Raw genomic sequence first — 22,311 nt, forward strand, 5'->3', positions numbered from 1 at the left:
CATGAATGTGAAAGGAGTCTCAGGCTGCTGTGTGGAGGGCACTCATCGGGCGGACGTGATGTCATCAACGGGGAGGCAGCGCACCACAAAGAGAACAAGGCTACACGCTCGGAGCCCACAGCTCCTTCAGATAGCCTCTCTGATGTCACGTCCGCTCGACGAGTGCACTCCACACTGGTCCCAGGAACTTCCGGCCCTAGCTGCAGCAGCCTGATACTCTCACATCCACGGTAACTGCATCTCACGACCAGGGGATGTACAAACAATGACATTGGCAGTATACCCGTGTCTGATGGGTGATTTCATTTGTTTTTTCTTTTAAGTGTTTTTACTAAGTCCAACAAATATCACTCTGCATCCTGCACTTGGAAGGTGCTTTTTCCCCTCCACCTTCTTTCCTACTTACAGAGCTGGCAAACTCTGGGAGGGCTGCCATTTTGCTAATCATAGTCCATGCAAATCTCTTGCACACTATGGACTTTGTCTAAATGCCATGGCTTATTGATCGATTATATGGTTCTTACTGGGCGCCGATCACCTCGTATTTATTATTTTTACACTTTTTTTTTTTTTTGAGGGATATATTATACACACACACACACAAATATCTCTCTCTATCTATATCTTTATAACTATTTTAAATCTTGTGTTTTTCTTATTCTTGGATATTATGTTGCATTTTTTGGGACATAAGATTTTTTTGATGATTATGAGATTAATTGCCACATTTTTAGCAAAACATGCCAGGAGCCACAGCTATCCATAGTGATGAATGTAGGTTACCACCTGCAGGAGTCGAGGTGCTGCTGGTCTGCAAGAGGGAAACTAACCAACTATTCCCCTGCCATATTTTTTTTCACCAAAAAGGGACAATCCACTCATGAAAGAATTGATCAATCACAGCCAAACCTGCACACAAAAAAAGGAACTGAATACACTCAATGCCTGCAACTGGGGAGACTACTAGGATCAATATTATCTAGCCTGTTTCCCACCCAGAGGCATGCTTGAACTAAAACCCAAGATCAAGAATTTCCAAGAGGAGAATTCCTTAGTAATTCCAAAACTTTTTGTCTAATGAATAAATGGTTCCACTGTGTGAAGGGTTTCTGGCCACCAATTGGGGTCTGAGAATTTCACTCCTGCTTGTGGCACTATACCCAAGTTGGTGATCTAAAGCAGAGCTGCATACAAAAAAAAAAAAGTGCCTTATATTTTACTTGAAAATTAAAGGTCTTCCTAGTCAATGAAACAGGTTCTCAGCTATTTTAAAAGTTTATTATAAAGCCTTTTTTGTTCCCACCCCCGCAAGTTAAAATAAGAAAAGGTTTATACTTGCCTGCTCTGTGTAATGGCATTGCACAGAGCAGCCCCTTACCTTCACTTCTGGAGTCCCCCATTGGAGCGGTCAGCTCTTCTTCCTCTCCTGTTTGTACCCCCATATTAAGCTGTGTGCTATGGAGAACATGTGGGTGTGAGTGTTCACAAAAACAGTGTGGTTCATCCTGCCCCTCACTTCCGCCTCACAGGATTTTAATTACACTGGCCCCTGTCCCAATCTCCTGTGAGACTAGGAAGAAAGGAGAAAAGACATGCAGTCGGTACAGCTCAGGATCAATAAAGAACTCAGGTAAGTGTTTGGGGGTTGGGGAGGGAGAACTAGTGGTTAAACATTTTTTGACCTTAAAGTCTTTAAGAAAATGTCATACTAGCCTGCTCTGTGCAGTGGTTTTGCCTAGAGCAGTCCCGATCCTCTTTTTCGCAGGTCCCCTGCTGGTGCTCCTGGCCCCTCCCTCCTGTCGGGTGCCCCTATAGCAAGCACCTTTCCTATGGGGACACCCCAGCAGGTGTGCTCCTGAGCCACAGCTCTGCCTGTCCATTCACACAGAGCCACGGCTCAGCCCCACCTCCTCCCTCTCCTGATTGGCTCACTGGCTGTGATTGACAGCAGCAGAAGCCAATGGCTCCCCCTGCTGCCTCAGCCAATCAGGAGTGAGTCACTGGAGAACTGAGGCTCTTATGGACATCGCTAAATAAAGAGGGGGCTCAGGTATGTGTTCTGGGGCTGCTACACACAGGTTTTTTTTACCGTCATGCATAGAATGCATGACGGTAAAAAAAAAAAAAAAAAACCTTGAGACTTTAGAACCACTTTAAAAAGAATAGCTCCACTTTCATAGCGTATACAATTGTGGCACAAGTCATATTGTGAAAAATACAAAATATAGATCACGCACACATATACAGTCCACTTTATTAGGTACACCATGCTAGTACCGGGTTGGACCCCCTTTTGCTTTCAGAACTGCCTTGATTCTGTGAGATTTAACACGGTGCTGGAAACATTCCTCAGATTTTGGTCTATATTGACGGGATAGCATCAAGCAATTGCTGCAGATTTGTCAGCTGCACATCCATGAAGAGAGTCTCCCGTTCCACCAAAGGTGCTCTATTAGATTGAGATCTGGTGACTGTGAAGGCCATTGGAGTACAGTGAACTCATTATCATGTTCAAGAAACCAGTTTGAGATGATTTGAGCTTTGTGATATGGTGCATTATCCTGCTGTCAGTAGCCATCAGAAGATGGGTACACTGTAGTCATAAAGGGATGGACATGAACAGCAACAATACTCAAGTAGGCCGTGGCATTTAAACGATGCTCAATTGGTACTAAGAGGCCTAAAATGTGCCAAGAAAATATACCACACCATTACACCACCACCAGCCTGAACCTTTGACACAAGGCAGGATGGATCCATGCTTTCATGTTTATGCCAAATTCTGACCCTACCATATCAATATCACAGCTGAAATCTAGACTCATCAGACCAGGCAATGTTTTTCCAATCTTCTGTTGTCCAATTTTGGTGAGCCTGTGTGAATTATAGCCTACGTTTCCTGTTCTTAGCTGACAGGAGTGGCACCCAGAGTGGACTTCTGCTGCTGTAAGCCATCTGCTTCAAGGTTCGATGTGTTGTGCGTTCAGATGGTATTCTGCATACCTAGAGTTACTTTCGCCTTTCAATCATCATGAACCAGTCCGCACAGTCTCCTCTGAAATCAACAAGGCAATTTTGTCTATGCAACTGGCACTCACTGGATATTTTCTTCTTTTTCAGACTATTCTCTGTAAACCCTAGAGATGGTTGTGTGTGAAAAGCCCAACAAATCAGCAGTTTTTGAAATACTCAGACCAGCCTGTCTGGCACCAACAATCATGCCACATTCAAAGGAACTTAAATCCCCTTCCCCATTCTGATGCTTGGTTTGATCTTCAGCAAGTCTTCTTCACCATGTCTGAGTTACTGCTATGTGATTGGCTGATTAGAAATTTGTGTTACCAAGCATATCAATTGAAAAGGTGTACCTAATAAAGAGGTACACACACACACACACACACACACACACACACACTTTCCTTTTCAATCTGCAGGACTGTAATTTTTTTTTAAACAATGCGATATGGGAACCTGAAGGCATTCTGTACACAGAAAACTGCCCCCTGAAAAATAATTTCCTCCTTGTGTGATTGGCTTACTGACTTTCCTAGAAGTCTAAACTAAGATGCAAGTCAGATTTTGGGCATTCTCTGCAACAAAGCTAATTTTTGGTAAGATACTCCCAAAGGGAAATCACGTCCAAAAAGGTACACAGACTTTGCCTCTTTCGTCATTAGATCCCTGCAAGTTCAGCAGCAGATTGAGAATTAGAAAATCATTCCCATACAGATTCTTTCTGCACATGAACACAGAAGCAGCCATTTATTCAGAACCACAAAAAGGTAGGAATCTGCAACAAATTTTGTTTAAATTCCTTCAATGTATCGTGATCACCCAGAGGGTAAATATTTTCTCAACTAACATGGAGCTACTCTTCAATGCAGAACACAATCTTCAGTACGTCCTATAAAACCCTGGTGTCCAACCTCTGGCCCTTAGAGCCCCTGCAGACAGTCTGCCGTTTTCCTTACCTAGGTGCTTATTCAGGTCAGGGAGGGAAAATAGGAATTATTTTACTTGCATGTAAATTTCATATCTTTGAGTACAGTACAGGACACTCATGCACCAAGTGTTATAGGCAAACACATTCAGGTGACTGGACACTGGCAAAGCTTTAGAGGACACGCCCCCTGGCATCTTGGATATCCACAGATACCATGTAACTGCCTTGTTTCAGAGAGTCAATTACGGACCTTACAAATTCCATGAAAATTTTTAAAAACTTAAAGTTCCTTAACAAATTCCTTCAAGTTCAGAATAGGCATTCAATTGGTTCAACGCATTCTGAAAAATCAAACTATAGGCAGTTTTTTGTTAAATTTGAAAAAGGTATAAATAAAAAAAAACCAAACATACCAGAAACCAGATTGAACCCACAGGTCTGGGATCCAAAAAAAGGCAGCTAACAGACATAACTCCACTCCTAGAGCTGAGGGTGCCCCTTCATTGTCAAGGGGATTTTGGGGAAGGCTTCGCGTCCTTTGCGGGCCAAGCCTTGTGCCAAAAGGAAGGGTTGCACTTTGGTTTTGAAGTTGAAGCCTGGTTAGAGCAGACAGGTGCTCTATGTTTAGAGGCGATATGGGCTCCTGACAAGGTTTTCTAGGGACCTTGCACTGTGAGGTAAAAAAACCTTCCCTACTGTGATCTCTGATGAATTGGTCAAATGCCTCATCAAAACAGCTGTCTTCTTTGGAAAGGCACGCTTATGAGGCACCTTTCATGGGCAGCTTCAGCTGTCCTAGCTTCTTGCTGCGTATGCGACTAGAAGCTTCCTGGAAATTTGTCTCATGACATGTTCTAGGGCATCCGCACAGAAAAAGCAAATCGCTCAGAAACAGCATGATCCTGAAAAACAGGGTATCGTTGGTACTCCATTGTCCTAGTCCACTTACCTGCAGTTGGACATACTGAAATTGAAGAGCAAAAGCTGGTTGTAGGGCATGCAAGATTAGAGAAAGCATTTAAGATAGAGGGCAACCTGGTCTTCACTGTACAGGATGCTAGACTGTATATAAAAAGGTCCAGGCTTTGGCTGTCACGGTGGGCACACCCCTGAAGAGCTCGTCAGGCATTGGATAGCAATATACCGCAGACCTGGACCTGTATAGCACATACCTGCTCATTCGACACATTGCACCAAGTGCCAAGGTGAGCACCTAGTCAGGAGCCAATGCCAAAAGAAACATTACAGGGAGACCAGAGTGTGGGGATTTGGGTATGGCTCAAAATACCACTCTGATCTAGATACACCGCTTTTATGTTGGCATTAGAAGATAGCAAGAAGTTTACTGAAGAATCCCAATAAAATCAAGAAGAAAAAAAAAAAAAAAAAAAAAAAAGTAAAAACTAGTTAAGCTAAAATGGTGATTTTCTCCGTGAAGGAGAAATGGTGCATTGCTTTCCAACACTAGCAAAAAACTGAGGACTCGCAGTGCGGAGTAGGGTTATAGAGGAGGCACTGAGGGGGCATGTCCTCTAAAGCTTTGCCAATGTCCAGTCACCTGAACGTATACAACTACAACCCATGGTGTATGAATATGCCTGTGTCCTATAAGATGATATATTTTTGAGACAAAGTGCTAACAAATAAAATGGTTTGGTGTAATGTTTTCACAATATTTTTTCTGTGCTGTCCATCCCTTTTATTTTTTGGACTAATGTTTTGTCATGGATCCCTTTCTGCGGAACAGTTAATTCTTACCAGATAAAAAAAGTGGTACAAATAATTCTTAAGTGAGCTGTATTGAGCACAAAGAACAAAATAATGGATTTTAGAGGGGCTTGTAATAGCAGTGATCTCTTGCAATTTCATGTAATTGTTCTTCAGTCTGTTACTGCCTCCTGGAGCATCTCAACAGTCCAACAACTCCTATAGCATGTTCATAGTTTCTGACCCTCTCCTGCAGCATGTGGGCAGGTTTGGACTATCTCTTATTGCATATCTGCAGTCAGGTAATTTCCTGTAGTATTACAGAAAACTAAGGACTCTACATCAAGAAAATGCAAAAAATTTACCAACTGCCTCTGCTTAGAATTAGCTGTAGAATAACAGCAACAACTTTGTTCTTTGAAATAACTTACCAAGATTGTGTCTTTTAAGCTTTGCGTGTTCGTGAATGTGTTTCTTTGTAAAACAACCGAAGAACACACAATACAGGCAAGAGTGAAGTCTGTTCAGGTGAGCACCACACATATGACAGATGCACGACTTAGCCTGCAAGAAAAAATAAAAAAAAGGAGGGGGTAGGTACCTAATCACTAGCAAAGTGTACATTTTTAAATGCATTATGCTAAATATCCAGTCTTAAAAACATAAATAAATCCGGAATCTATTTTAGTGTGTTTATATTCCTAACTCATTGAATACAAAGTTTTTTTTAAAAGCAAATTACAGTCACAAAGAACACACTTTAATATAGTTACGACTTAAATTAATAAATTTCTTAAAACCTAACTCCAGTCAAAAAAGTGGGAAGGGTTATTACATTAACTTTTTTTGTCATGTGTCCCCACTTAGCAGTTTCTCCTCACTTCTTGTTAATTTCACAGGTCTTGGACGGAAGAGAAAATTTTAAATTTCCCAACTTCTTATTGTCTCTCTAAACAGGAAGCAAGGGGGGAATCCCCAACAGGGACACAGGAAGCAAATACAAAATTTTCTAATGCAGTAATAAAAGTTTAGAAACTCGGTCAGGATTTTAACACCTTTTGTTTCCTATCACTTTTTGTTGTGTACATTTTTAAATGCATTATGCTAAATATCCAGTCTTAAAAACATAAATAAATTGTGGCAGCACGGGTCATACAAGTCTCCTCAACAGTAACAAAGATCACAACCATTACTAACACTTGTCTGCATAGGGTAAATGAAAAGGAATGGCACCTCCCACAACATATGAGAGGTAGCCTCTAAAAAAAAGGAGGGAGGCGCACACAAAAAAACTTCTATATAAAATTTTTTTTTTTTTTTTTACAACACATGTGAACTCAGTTATAGTAAGTACATTTAATCAATATTTTAAAATACCAAAAATCTGAGTTTTTCCCTATATCAAGAAAGAGGATCATTGCCCTGCCAGCACCCCACCAGTCCACAAAGCAATATATCATCCAGTGCTGACCAGCAGTGTTACAGACCGTCCCCATGTGTCCAGAGCAGGGTCCGGGTACCATTCTTCTGATCATAGATAAGTTGTAGAAAAGTGGATCCATAAAAAGCTAGTCTCCTAATCACTGTTCAGAAGCCATTTTTTTGTGCCGAGATTGCACAGACATGCCCATCACCTAAGCCACTAAAAAAAAAAAAATTAACCTTTGCCTAACAAGCAGAGGGTTTATGCCTAGGAGGGGATTTCCTGCCTTTTTTGTCAGTGTCCGATCACCTAAAAGTGGCAGCATAATCCTATCTTCAGGGGAATGAAGATGCTTTATGTCCTGTATTTCATTAAGAGACTCCTGATTCAATGACAGATGTACAATAGCAGTCCAACTAAGTAGTGGAAGAAGCAGCAAACAAAATGCTAAAAGGCCCAAGTAAATAAACTGGGCACTGCTAGCAATGCAAAGAGCCATCTGTAGGATCTTACTGCCAAAGCTGTAGGTTCACACCTGGAAAATTTGAAGCGCAATTTAAATCGTTAGCAGAAGTGTTTCAAACACTCAACATTAGGAGCGTCTATATTCACTGGTACCCTTTTACCACTTGGGTGGTAGCATCACTTAAACTACAAGGGTTTGTTTTGGGGCAGAGTTGTGCATATTGGTCCCAACAGACTACAATGGAAGCGCATGCAAAGGCCTATTTTCTTGCAATTCCCTTTGCACTGGGTAAAAATTAAAAAAAAAAAATGCTCTGGCCTGAAATGCACAAAAAAATGCTTGTACAAATGCTCAAAAAAGAAAAAGACCAAGACCTAAAAAGGACACCCCCACCCACACCCCATGGTGAATAGAGGCTTTTAGAGAATAGAAGACCTGGTCGCAACCTTGGAGATCTGGGACACTGTTGCCTGGTGCTGAAAAGCCCAGGAAGCCTCAAAGATCCAGAGTGTGCCTTGACAGGAAAGGCAACAACATGATCCTCAAAGTCATAAACTTCAATGGTGATTTGTCCAAGCCACAGATGTGGCGAAATGAGAAAAGGTCTCCCCTTTAAGAGGGCCATTAGTGATGATAAAGAGGGAGTCAGTCTTTTCTAATGAGGCAGTGGCTACAACGCAGACACAAAGATCAAACTACAGCCAGAAAATAGGAGGAAACATACTGATGTACTGGGACTGGATAGCAGGACTGGTTAAAGCATATCTAAACCCCCAAAAATTGTACATATGTCAGGTTACCAATCTTAAGATGCCATGGCTGCATTAAGTTTCGGTTTTCAGTTTAATAAATGTCCTGTCTTAGGATGGCTTCCCTATCCATAGAGGAACAAGGGAGACACCTTTTCACAGTAGAGAGAGTTGTGTTAGATTGATTTGTAGACCTAGATGTACTTTGCACAAGTGACTAACAAATTAAAGTCCAGCTGCAATGAAGGAATTTTATCAAATACAGGTGAAGCGCTTCCAATCTCACTGCCGGCCTGATGCACTGCGCCCAGTCTGCTTTCTCAAAGGCTCAGGATAGTCAACAACACCACGCTCCTATACATCACTGCACCCCGAACGTCCTAGAAGCCTTTTACCACACTCCAGCCGCCATCTTTTTGGAGCGCCAAAAAGATGGCAGTTGGAGTGTGGTAAAAGGCTGCTATGACAATGCAGTAGAGGTATAGGAGAGTGGTGCTGCTGACTAGCCTGAGCCTTTGCGAAAGCCAACTGTGGCGCAATGCGTCAGACTAGTAGTGACCTCATCACATTGGGTGACGTTTAGACGCCATTTTGGAAAGTTGAATATGCCAATAGCCTGTGACATGCCTCTATGAACTTTTTAACATGCGAGTGGAATTTAAACTCTCTTATGGAAATAAACTAGCAGTCTGCACTATTGGATGTTTCTTTGCTTCTTTTTAATACATCTATTCCTGGGAGATCCGTAGCGACCAGGCGAATGCTGAAGAGGATTGTGGTCTCAATTATAAAAGGAAAGCACAACTGATCTTCCTTTTGCAGTGGAGTCCATAATATAAAGGTGAGGAGATAACCAAGAGGTGTGGTGAAGGGCATGGTGGTGCCGGAGTTCTACTAATCTGAGCAACACCACCAGAAGGTTGGATAACATGAAGCAAGGAGAGGATCCAGGGCAGAACTCTAGCCTGCAGCCTGTTTAAAAAACCTCCTGTATCTATGCGTCTGGGATGCAGTCTGTCTAAATGCCCACAAAGGTTAACGAACGCCCCCACTTAAAAGGTGGGGGTGCCCCGTCATGCCGTAAAAGGACTAGTCTACTGGTCTGGGGGATTTAAATGCCAAGGGTTTTCAGAGAAATTGCACTCCTAGCTTAGGTTTTGCCTTAAAGGTTTAAGTCTGGGAATAACAAAATTAACTTTTTTCTATCATCACTATTCTAGTATTCAGCTATCTATTATTTCTATCTCTAGTTAGACAACAGTAAGTGAATTCAGACATGCTTGAGACAAACAGATGCACCAGTCAAAAGAGGAAAAAAAAATTGGGTAGACTATGGGCAACTTTCTTTTTTTTCTGCCATCACTTTTCAATGTTTCTATAAACTCTTGCCTCAAAAGGAAGAGGAATGATTTCTTTCCACTTGTTTATATGCCTGTTCTTCAGACCAAAATTTCAACCAAAAAAAAGAAGGTACGTTCATGGATAGGTGACTCATACAGGAAACAAGATAGGAGACATCCACTACACCATTGACACAGTATTGCTGGACTTCACAAATACACGATTTGTGTGGAGTAAAGCTGGCTCCGCTGGCATGGACTCGTTCTAGTTAAGGTTTAACAGACCAGCATCACAACCACGGCAGATTGCCATGCAGGGCTTACCAGAGAAAAGAGTGACTACAGTAGTTTGTCTATAAGATCCTTAAATACAGCCACAGCCTGTACAGGGATCTTAAAAGTAGTATGGGATTTAATTCCCCCCAACCATACTTACCTAGGTGGATGAAGCATCGGTCAGATGCTGCATATGTCCCCCGCCGGCTCTAACAGTGAGAAGTCTGCGATCACATGACCGTTGAGTCCTCACAGCCACCCTGAGCAGAAAGTGGGACTGTCAGTCACCGCTCTCTGCTTTGCCCCACCCTGCACGCTCACTGGAGCGCTGGGCTGTGGAGGTGAAGGGAGCAGCTGGCTCAGGCTCTCAGCAGCTTGCTGAGAGCCTGAGCCAGGTGCTGCTCCATATCCTGGAGTGAAACCCGACTTTAAAGTGGGGATCTTTCCTCAGTCGAGAGGCTGGGCCAGCCCCCTCCACAGCCCAGCGCTCCAGGGAGCACTGGAGGGGCAGAGCAGAAAGCCATAAAACGGAGTCACAGCTTTGCTCAGAGCGGAGGGAGAGAACTGAAGAAGCCCAAGCTCACTGGGTGAAACATGTTGGACCGCACCTCCCTATGCATGCCTTGAGTGTGACGTCCCCGCAGTTTGCGGCCGTCCCATCCGACTTCCATCACATGTCTGGGCATCCAGCACTTCCTGCCATGTATACAGTATGGACTTCAACTACTGCTGATGCGGTACAGCCCATGAAAAACGGATCCAGACACCATCTAGTGGTATAGTTATGGAACTAATCGTGGCTTTCTGGAATTAAGCCCAGTGAACACCTAAAGGGATGGTGAGAAATGGAACACTTGTGTATTTACAATGCTGTTCATGAATCTGTTATTTGGCAACTGTGTTAATGGAGTGGATGGTGGTACATTAAATGGCCTAAACTGGCCAACTAATAGGACCTTCCTATCCGGATTGTGACCGCCAAGCCTCATTTGCAAAATGTAACTGGACTCTCAGGCGTCCTATAATTACAAATTATATATGGTCCCCAACCTGACTCCTATCTATAGTATATGGGACATTACTGAATGACAATCATCTAACACTTACATTCAATACATGGTTTATTGCCACAGATGTTCCCAAGTTGCACCTTTAGCCTTTCTCCCCCTAAGTGTGTATGTTGGAGGTTTTATGAACAGCTGCAAAGGTGACGAGAACACGTCTTTTTAGTTTGGTGAAATTACGGTGGTGGTGTGCTCAGCTTCTGTGTGTATACTTGTGAAATGCACATTTGTTTTGTTTTTTCTAATAAAGCACTTTGATAAAGCTGCATGGTCCCACATGAAACTATCTTTTTTTGGGGAACTCTTTCATATGTCCATACTTCTTACATTTTCTCCCATCCCATCCAAAATCCTATGCAAACTACCCTGGAGAAAGAAGATTCTTATACTTAACTATTCTAAGGGTGCTCTCTGACCCAGACATGTAACCGGCTCACAGCAGCAGCTTCAGAAAAGAGGGATACGACGAAGGATAACCCATAGTAAGCCTATGGGTGACATCACCGCCCAGGCATACAAGCCATTGTTGCTGCTCTCTCCCCTGAAGCTGGCTGCTGGTGAGATCACATGACCAGACCGGAGCACCCTGAGAATCTTTATAAGTATCTTCCTTCTACAGGCCTATTAGTAAGAAGGGGGTGGTGGGAGCAATTTTAGGCTTAGCTGCCAACAGCTCGGGCTTCACTTTAATTTTACTGTAGGTAACATATTACAGGGCTGAGAATTTCAAAGAACTGTACAAAGAAGAAAAAAAAAAAAACACACACAACACCTTAAAAAGTGGAGCAATCCTGTGCTGATATGTAGGTTGCTATTGCTGATCTCTTCAGAAAATACTAGTCAAAGTTGTTATGATGATCTTTTTTGAACCACTTCCAGTTTCTATAACTAGGACTTCTAATGTATTTTCAAACTCACTGTAAATTATTTTGTATACAGAAGTAGATCCATAGGCACATGTGGGATAGCCTCGTATTAGCAAACCTACTCTTGTATGGTCTACAGTATACAATAAGCAAGTTTGCTTACAGGCTTTACAGAAGGGCAAGAGGGAGAAGGGTGCAAGTGTCATGATTAGAGAACTTGTACAAGTACATCTACTCCAGTATGAGAACAGTAACTGCAGCTAAAGGATGCTTTTATAGACCAAGGTGCAGTTGGAGCTTAGGTGTCAGTGTCCATAGTGTAGACTGGTGTGCACAAAGGGTTTCTTATCTCTTCCCGATGATTTAAGTGGAAAAATCTAATACAAAAGCATCAAAAAAAAGTGTAGCTATAGGACTGCTTTTCAATTAATGTTATTACTTGTTCAGCATAAGTCAATACTGGTGTACATATTCTGGGCACAGGTTCACTTTAAGCCCTTTCTAATTGAACATTATACCCCCACCCCCTTACATATACACAAGCAGACATACACCTCCATGTTTTGCAAGGACCAAATGTCCCCTTGCGATAGTGTAGAACAGAGTTTCTCAACCTTTTTCCAGTCAGGGGGCCTTTAAAAAGTGCTTTAACACCTTCCCACCCAGCCTATAGCAGATTGACGGCAGGGCGGGACACTTCTCGCTGTGTCTGGGCATCATATGACGTCTTATCAAAAAGGAGCCACGCAGCAGCACAATCTGTCACCGGCTGTGTCCACGGGACACAGCTGATGACATATCACTACACCAACCCGTTGCCAGTGTCATGTAACCACTGTGACAAATCACAGCAGATCACATGTCAATTGTATACAATGGATGGCTTCCTGTCATGCCATCCATTGTTTACAATTATCTTGTTAGCTGTGACTGGCTGTCTGTATCATGTGACTGCTTTGACCAATCACAGCCCATCTGTATCATGTGATGAGCTTTGCCCAATCACCGCTAATCACAACAAAAAAGACTGAATGAATCCGTTTCATTCAGTAACAACGATTGCAAATATCAATGAAATACATTGGTATTAGCAATCATAATGTGTTAAAAAAAACAAAACCCTGATCACTTGCCCAGAGTAGTTCAATGTTACTATGGTAACATTGTACTGCTTTAGTCACAGTGTGTAGAAGGAAAAAAAAAAAAAAATGTAAAAAAGAAAAAATGTAATAAAAAAGAAAAAAATTTAATTATTTATTTTTACATACTGTCACCAGTCAGTGTCTGGTCACCGCCACACCAGTTCTATAATAAACGCTGTACTGGACTGGTGACAATATAAAAAAAAAAAATGTTTTATCTGTAAATTAATTGGTTTACGTGAAAGTTATAGCATCTGCAAATAGGGGTAAACATACACTGGAATTTTTTTTTTTTCTTAACCTCCCTGGCAGTATTCCCGAGTGTAGCTCGGGGTAAAGTTTCAGCACCAAAGCGGTATCCCCAAGCTACACTCGGGAATACCTTGCAGCGTTGCTCCGGGATCTCTTCTGCACTTACCTTGTCCTGCGCTCCCACGATGTCCCTCCTGCAGTGTCCCTGGCAATGTCCTCCGGCGGATGCCGGTATCTGTCTTCTGGGTTCCGTTCCCTGCGCCGTCGGGACATACGGGGGACGGATCGGCGGGAAATTAAAAAATTTGAAAAAGTGACATTCACTAAATACACTAAAATCACATAGTAAAACATTACTGTATCAAACCATTTCACATACATTTTGTGCCTAGTGCTTTGTCCTGTGCCCTGCCTGTAAACTGAGAAATGTCCATGGCATCCAAAAAGCGTCCCTTTAGGTCAAAAGCGGTTTTAGACCAGCTAGAGAACAGCAATAGTAAATTAGAACCACTTGCAGAATTGAGTGATGATTCATGGGAAATTTGTCATCAGACACTGAGACTTTGCTCAGTGATGTGCAAACTTGGCCCTATATTTCAAATTTCAAAGTTTTTGGTTTGATTATATTATTGAATTAAATTTATTAAATTTTTTATGATTATTTAATTATAATTTATGATTTTGTGTTTCAAATTTTAACATACCCGGGGGTTCACTAGACTCTTGTTCGGACAGATTTCAGTGAGTTATTCCTAAAAATTACAGGCCTACAATAAAAAAACGACATATTTCCATGCAAAAAATATACCGCTTTCAGCACAGAAATATGGACATAATCAGACTGCTAGGGAGGCTACATACTAGTAATGGTGTCAATCAGTGACTTATAGCAGGACTGCGGCAGGCATTCTGACACTGAGGAGGGAACTGTCACTGACATCCCCAGTGACACCAATACATTGATCAGTGCTATAAAAAAAAAAAAAAAAAAAAAAAACACCACTGACACTGTACTAATGACAGTGGGCAGGAAGGGGTTAACATCTGGGGAGATCAAAGGGTTAAATGTATGCTGTCTTACAGTGTGCTGCCTGTGCTTTATTGTGTCAGTACATTGCTTTGTATTGCTCTGCTATGCAGAGCAATACAAAGCAATCTGCATGAGCGGACAGGGGAGAGCGGTATTGTTTACATCCAGGTCTCTTCCCCATCAGTTATAACCAACTATCACCGGCGGGGAATCACTGGCCGGGACCTGGTGATCGATAGCTGAAGCCACCAATGGCCCCTGTAGCAGTATTTCTGCTATAGGGTGGCGGGAAAGCTGTTAAAATAGAACCCACCGTTTTCCCATAGGTTATAAAGTGGATTACTTATGTTTACATAGAATGGGAAGCCCTGAACTCTTATCAGAGAAGAACCTTCTTATTTCTACGAGCCAGCCATGGGTTCTGGCTCTCTCTGACCATCTAAGCACCACTGTAGTATTGCATTAAAATTTGCACTTTTTGCTGTATAATAAATTGGGTCGCCCCTGGTATATACGGAAAGTCAGTGCTACCTATTTACCTAGTGAGGAAAAAAGCAACATCTTCTAGTTGTATTTGTGTTTGATGTGTATTTTCATACTATGGGTTTACCGGTTTGCCCTCTATTGCAGAAATAAAAAAAGTAAACTTAACTTTTTAAAAGCATATGAAAAGCATCCAAGCATAGATCTCTTTTCAGAGGAGCAGCAGTCCATGCCACTATGCTGAATAAGCCCTAAAAAAGCAATTCTGATCATACAGGATTAGGGGTCAAGCTTAAAAGTAATGCATGTACATGCATACACAGAAGCATTTAAAAAACACACAAGTCCTAAAATATGAGGTACTCTACCCTGCACTTGCTGTCAGGTACTGCCCTGTAGGGGGGGGGGGGAAGAGGAGAGCTTGGGACTCCCCCCCTCCTCTGCACCTAACTGTGCTGACCAAGCTCACGATGTGCCGATGTTCAGGGGAGGAGCGGGAGCTTGCTTGAATCAGATTGTCTTTCTGTACCAGGATTCCACAGCACTCCACCCCTGACAACCTCAGACAGCACACTAGTTGAGAAAGGCTGGTGTAGAATGCAAAAGGGGGATAGGACTATATAGATCAAACCCATGTTGGAGGAATCATATTAGAGTCAGCAACCTATAGCTGCTCCACCAACCTTTCTCAACTAGGGTTCCACCACAGGATGCTAGGTGTTTCTGGAGCGATAAATATGAAATAAAATACCAATTATCTTTTTAGCCATCTGTAAGGGGAGCAATCTTGTCACTGACCACCAATACAAGATGCTCTCTTCTTACTGACCATCAGGCGAATTCTAATTATCAGCAGGTTACCTGAAACCTTAAAGTTATTTCAAGAGTTAATTTATGTTAAAAAGGTTGAGAAAGGCTGCATTACACCAAGAAAAAAAAAAAAAAAAAAAAAAAAAGGAGCAATAAGGTTCTATTGCAAGTGTCCTTTAGTTTTTTTTAGTTAGTCTTCTTTTGAATATTTTTTTAAAGGGAAACAAATACTTGAAATTTGGGGGGCAGAATTTGGTTATTTCTCCTTGCTTGTTCTTCAATCCCTTTACAGATGAGGAGAGGGCTCTTAATAGGATGAACATAAAAAGGGGAACCAATGCTTTCCATGGGTCACGTCCAATTCACAACCTTTCATCATCTTGGACTAAATGGGGCAGCCCTTTCATATAGTACAAGTCTACAACAGAACTCCAAAAATTGTATGAGGGTCTAGGACAGCAAAGATAGGAAAGGATGTGGCTAGACCCAATAAATGGAGCACAGTTAGAATTGACAATCACAAGCAACTTTTAATCAAAGAATACAATTTGATAAATTACAGAGGAACATGAAAACGAGTGGTTTTCTTGAGAAAGCTTACCTTTCTTTTCCGGGTTTCAGGTGTCCCACTCCAAACAAAGCACTGGTAGATTGCACGCAGATTCTGCTTCCAATTGTCCACTTTAAAGCTGTTCACATGGGAGCAGCCGGACGGACTCATGACAAACCTACATGCAATTTCTGAGGGTGGGGGTCCGAAGACACAAGGGGCAGTATTTTGAAGAGGAGGAGGACAGGGCTTAGTGCCCCGCCCTCCTCCTTTAGCAGTTTTTCCAAGCTTTTCCAAGAAGTCTACAACTAAGACATCGATGATCTTGTGTCCTGTAAACAGGGGAAAAAAAAAATTTAAATCAGAAAGTGTAAATTGAATTCAATAGTAAATAGAATATCAGACAGGTTCCATGATCGACTATTTGCCAAGCAGAGTCTGTCCCTTCCTATACTTTGTATAGAATGGTGGTTGTCCCCCCACTAGACTTACTTCAGGTACTGGCAACAGGAAGAAGTGCAGGATCTATGTACAAGCAGGGCCACACTGCTTGGCCAACCAACTTTATAGAATGCAAACATACAAAAGTCAGATTATGCTAGTCTCCAAAAAAACTAATAACGATAAAAAAAACAAAATAAGTGTCACAGTCATGCAAGACTGCCAAGCCCACCAAAGAGGCAATACAGAACGGTTTGCCATCATTTTGAATGTATTATTATTTCATGCATTTTGCCCTTCTCCTCCACCAGCTTTATCCCACTTTTTTGCAAACACAAACAAATTTAGGCTCCATGCACATTGGCTTATTAAGATCCTTGCAGCAACTTATGAACTTTTTTTTTTTTTTTGTTCTTCCCCTAGAAGTTATAGTGTTATCTTATGTGTCCTCCATGCATGCCACTGAAGGCTAGAGGCGATTTTCAAGCTTCAGCTTCTAAAAGCAAAAAAAAAATAAAAAAATATCCAACACGATTTGTTTGCATTTTTGGGAGTGATTTTCCAGCAAAAAAAAAAAAAAAAAGAAAAAGAAAAAGCTGCACACTCAAAATGCTGCTAACAACCACTAAGAGCAGGTTTTCGGTATTTTCTTGGATGGTTGTTAACGAGCAGGCCGGCAAGCCAGCCGCTGTATCCTTAAGAGAGGACTCATTGGCTGTCAGCGGAGTTCCCTGCTGAAAGCTGAGTAAATAAAAATTGGTGGCACCATTTTTTAATTTGGCATAGGGTTCCTCTTAAAATTCATACCAGACCCAAAAGGGCTTGGACCCCATGCTGTTTTTTTCCCCCTCAATTTATAATTGCCAGCAATTCTTTAGTTTACATTCAGCTATCAGTGGGGAACCCTGCTGACAGCTGATGAGTCATCGGATGTTAAGGAAAACCAGCTACACAAAATGTTAAATTCAGGCACAGAAACAGGAAAACGCTAAGGGGAAGAAAAAAAAAAAGGGAGCACATCACACACCATCATAGGGTCATTTTTTTTTTTTAAAGATCCTAGTGTGCATGGAGGCTTATCATTTCTGAATCTCTTTTATACCCAGATAGTCCTTGTATCACTATGAGGCATATTTAAAATGTAGCACTATGGAGGTACCATAGACATACCTTTGAAAAAAATAAAGCACATAGTTGTGTATTGTGCTCTGCAGGCTTCAGGAGGCTACAGAAGTCTGAAATTGATACAGAACAATATAAATGAAATGGAAATGAAAAATGACCCCTCAGAGTCACATGACTAGATCTCCGCTAAATCACAAAACTTTTGTATTAAGTGGGGAGAAAAATCCATGAAACAATGTGTAGTAAAATATGGGCCACGATGTGTAACCGCCAGCAGACAGCAATATGTGCTTTCTGCTATCATTAAGAACCTATATTTGTAGGTGGGTTAAAAAGTATGGTGAAAGCTTTTTTTAGTCTCTGGAGGCCTGACACTTTCAAGAAGTGTAGCTTGCAGATAAAAACTCTGCCCCATACTCCTATTCCTACTGGTCCATCACTAGGAAGTACAGAAACACTAGTAATAGGAATGTGCAGGTAGGGACAGACAAGCTTTGGCACCATCTGAAAAGATGGCAGGATGTGTAGGCACCTGCAGCAATTTCATATAATATATAATGGTAATGGAGCATGAAAAACAAATGTTGGAAATTGTATTTTCATAGACCAGGGGTAGGCAACCTTAGAGAGGTGGAAATCTACCTGAACAACATGGGAGAAGTCAAAGATCACCGGGCACACTGTTGCCTCCTCACACCGGATTTATACCCAATTCTAATCTAATTGCTGCACTACCATGTCACAGCCGCATGCACTGCACAGCATTCATGGTTTAAATCAGGTGGTGAGGAGGCAAAATATAGTTTCCTTGCTACCTGTCAAACACACTCGAATAGCTTTGCAGAAGAGCAGCAGTGCCTACTGCATTTGTGAATGAACCCTTAGTTGCATTCAGCAGCAGAACCCTTAGGGCTCATTCACACGTAAAATTGTGAGGTGGTATAACCATGTGGCTGAGTCACTGTTTTAGCACCTAAAGGGTTCATTTAAATTCGCAGTTTGGGGGGTGGTAAAACCCCATAGTTTAGCTGAAGTGCCCAGGGGTGTACACATGCCAAACCAAGTTATATGCCCTGTCATGGTTGGTTTGTGTAGCACCTGCAATATATCAGCACAATTGCATCCCATCTGACATGTTAACAGAAGCTTTCTTAATTTAAAGAAGTATGGGGCTTGAAAAAAAAACAAAACACATGCTTACCTCCATGATGCTGTAGCTATCCCACGTCAGCTCTAAGACAAACGGAGCGATCATATGACCACTGATTGCTCGGCTCTCAGTCTGCTCGGAATGGACAGCAGCGACTGTCAGTTACCATTCCACGCTCTTCCACTGCTCTCTGGCAATTATGGACAAAAATCAATGTATCCCCGTTAGGAAGATTAATGCCCTATTTGTCCTCGTGACCGTTATCACTGAAAATTACAAAGTTTTCAAAAGACTAAGGAATAAATGACATTTTCCCAATGGAGACATTAGTTCTGGTGACAACCAGGGATTTCCTTCACTTTGGAGGGGTTTCCACCAACTGAAAGCTGTGCCTATGAGGAGACAGGAAACAAAGGAAAATCTCTACAATGGGACAAAAAAAAAAAAAAAACCTAACAGAGGTTATAACCCTTACTATCCAAAACTGAAAAAGAAATAACCAAAAGCAACCAAAGCAATGATCAGTCTTTTTTTCCCTCTTCTGTTTACACAAGACTGAGTCCTTCAAGTGTCCACGCCACTGCCTGTGTGATGTGGACACTTCCTATTGGCTGTCCAGCAGCAGGGTCCTCTCAGGATCCAGAAGAGTGAAAAGTGAAAAAAAAAAAAAAAAAAGGCTGTAGCTTTGCAGCTTTCCAGACAAATGTAAACATAGGGCACCTGTGCAGTGTACACATTACAAGACTACCAAGTAACTGCTGGAAGCAAAAACTGAGTGAATTAAAAGTGGCCAGAAACAGACTAAAGCTTCTTTGCCAACTGAGAAGGAATTTCTCTACAATACCTCCAGCAACAGAGGTCAGTGATGGCTTGTGTTAAAGCCCATTTATTGCTTGTTAAGAATGTGCAGACTTGAGTGTCCATAGCCTGGCCACAGGTTAAATTTAAGGTTGTAAACCCTTACAGATCCTCAGTGAAGGGACTAGCATTAAGCGATACACAGATATGAAAAATATTTCTAAACAAGTTGTAACTGTGTATCTGCAGCCGTATCTTCTGTAGATCACTCTAAAAACACAAATAGGAAAGGATTTATTCAAAGTTCTATCAGCAGGGGGTGGGGATTTGAAGTCTTCACAGAGCCCACAGCTCTGTGCCCAGACTGGAGGAGAGGGACACCCCCCCTTCACACAGGAGACAGAGAACAAGCACAGCTGCAGATAGGAGTCACAGTCTGAGTGATGTAGCTCCCTCCCCAGTCACCTTTTAAAGAATAAGTTCACCTTTCTGGACAGGTTAGATGTTCCACCTGTATTTAGGGTGAAACATGTAACATGCTCCAGTTCCTACAGCCTCTCCCCCAGATCCCCACCTGTGTGACAGTGGGTGGGGGATCCTCTCCCAACACCCGCTGTCACAATTCAAAGAGTGTGGCTCTGCGGGACTCTGCCCACACAGTCTCACCAGTCAGTCAGTTTTCTGTGAATGTATAGACTACATCTAACATCAGCCACTGTGCCTGATGGCTTGCAGTTTTGAATGAACTAGGAGGGCAATGAGGAGTGCCATTGTAGTTCAGCTTTGTAACAGGTACAGGCTGGAAGCTGCAGGGCTTGTCTGCAGAAGCCTGACACTGTAGCCCTAATCCACGATACAATGGTTTCCAGGCTACTGCAAGAAAAAAAATAAATGTACATTTTTTTCTGCAAAATTATGTGCATTTATTGTATTTCTTAAAAGGTGAAGAGCTCTTGGTGCTGGGAAAAGCTGACAGAAATAACTCATGCTGATAGAGGAACCAGGCAGCAGAGAGAAATGACACTTTGGGGAGAGACCAGGGATGTTGAATTCCTATTGCCCGATGCATGTAGTACCAGGCAGGTAGGCTTTTTTTTTTTTAACCTTCAGCCCTGCTGCGGGCAAGCAGCAGGGTCCACCTATCAGGTGGGGCACTCTGCCCCCGATTGCTTCCACAGAGTGCCCCCCCTGCCCACTGTCTCCCGGCTCCACTTGCCCATGTGCAGGCCCGGCTCACCGCCGGCGGCTAGAGGGGAGGGAGGAGAGCGGACACTTCCACTCTCCTCCCTTTCTTGTCCTGACCCGAAAGTGACGTTATGATGTCACTTCCGGGTCCCCGTTGAGAGATTCCTGGCAATTGAGGCTGGGAAAGAATGTAATGCAGTGTGATGTGCACTGCATTACATTCAGGGAAGAGACCCCTTTTAGACCCCGAATGTCTCAATAAAGAGCCTGTTAACAAAAAATCATCACATAGGGGACATTATCCCCTATGTGATGAAAAAAAAATTAAAATTGTAAAACGCATGAAAACGTAGATATTTAACGTGCGATACACGTTAAATATTGCCCAAATGCCAGAATGAGAGCAGTAATTCCAGCACCAGAGCTACTCCGTAACGCTATACTGATGACCTAGGAGGCTTTAAAAGCGTCACCATTTCACAAGTGCACTCAAATTTAAGGTTTGACAAAAGTTGGATATCCATTTACTCGCTGCAACCTCATCTTTTCTATTTTACAAAAAAATAATTTCAGGGCGCAAAAAGCAATAAATTACCCTAACTTGTATTTTTTTACTGAAATTTTACAGTAATCTCATGCAACATTAAACATTTGAACTACCACTATTTTATTCTCTAGGGTCTCCAATTTCAGAAAACATATCAAGTTTGGGGGGTTTTGTGTAATATTCAGGCCTAAAATGAAGTTTTATCTTGTGCAAAAAATACAAAAAAGGCTCTGGCAGCAAAAGAGATAAAGGATAAGCCAGACACTCCCCTTTCCTGACAAGCACCCAATCAGTGTTTAGTACACTGCAAGGTCTCTTGATCCCCGTTAGTCCCCATGTGCGGTGCTGGAGACGGGCACGGAGGGGAGGAGGAGATAAACAGCACAATGTTAAAAATATTAAAACGTTTAAGTCGCCATAAAGCACCTTTTGTTTTTAAAACATTCCTAATATCACCTCAGATATAAATATGGTTTTTATTTTTAAAAAAAAAGTTTATCTGGACAAGTAGATTGTGGGCACCGATTTAGTCCCTGGACAAGTAGTTTTTTCACACATACACAGTATAGAAGGATGTGCTTTCTCCTATTTCTTGTCTGAGGTTTACAACCACTGTAAAGAATTAAGCTGAACTTTGGGATACATAACAGATCATTCAAAATATGAAGCCCTGATCGAAACTAAAGAGATATGCATTTAAGCCATTTTTAGCCATGCGTGCATGCATGGGAGTGATGTCATCAGCCAGTCAAACAGCCGAAGCCCACGAACCCTGAAGGGAGACAGGGTAAAGATGAAGCCCTGTCAGCAGAGGGCTTCAGTCTAAGGCAGGTCTTTCATAATGTGCTAGTATGAGATGTTAGCACATTAAGCCATTATTCTGAAGGGAAATTCTTTTGTTTTTTTACTACCGCTTTAAAACTCTTGTAAGATTTTTTTTTTGTGCTGTGTCCCACTAGGGAGA

General features: G+C 42.1%; 1 protein-coding gene across 3 annotated transcripts in view; it reads right to left on the reverse strand.

The window, feature by feature from the left end:
• Positions 1–22,311, reverse strand: part of LOC149472138 (ubiquitin carboxyl-terminal hydrolase 22-A) — a 154,158-nt gene that overhangs the window by 122,148 nt on the left and 9,699 nt on the right. For all 3 annotated transcript variants that reach the window (XM_089691529.1, XM_089691515.1, XM_089691521.1), the window contains exons 2-3: positions 16,153–16,433; positions 6,082–6,214 (exon numbers count right to left, since the gene is read on the reverse strand). In XM_089691529.1, the coding sequence (XP_089547655.1) occupies positions 6,082–6,214; positions 16,153–16,272 (253 nt within the window). In that variant the 5' untranslated portion in view covers positions 16,273–16,433. The remainder of the gene's footprint in view (positions 1–6,081; positions 6,215–16,152; positions 16,434–22,311) is intronic.

The sequence above is a fragment of the Staurois parvus genome, unplaced genomic scaffold (genome assembly GCF_062004578.1).
Source record: "Staurois parvus isolate SC_StPar_1 unplaced genomic scaffold, SC_StPar_1.0 ptg000022l, whole genome shotgun sequence".
Taxonomy (NCBI): domain Eukaryota; kingdom Metazoa; phylum Chordata; class Amphibia; order Anura; family Ranidae; genus Staurois; species Staurois parvus.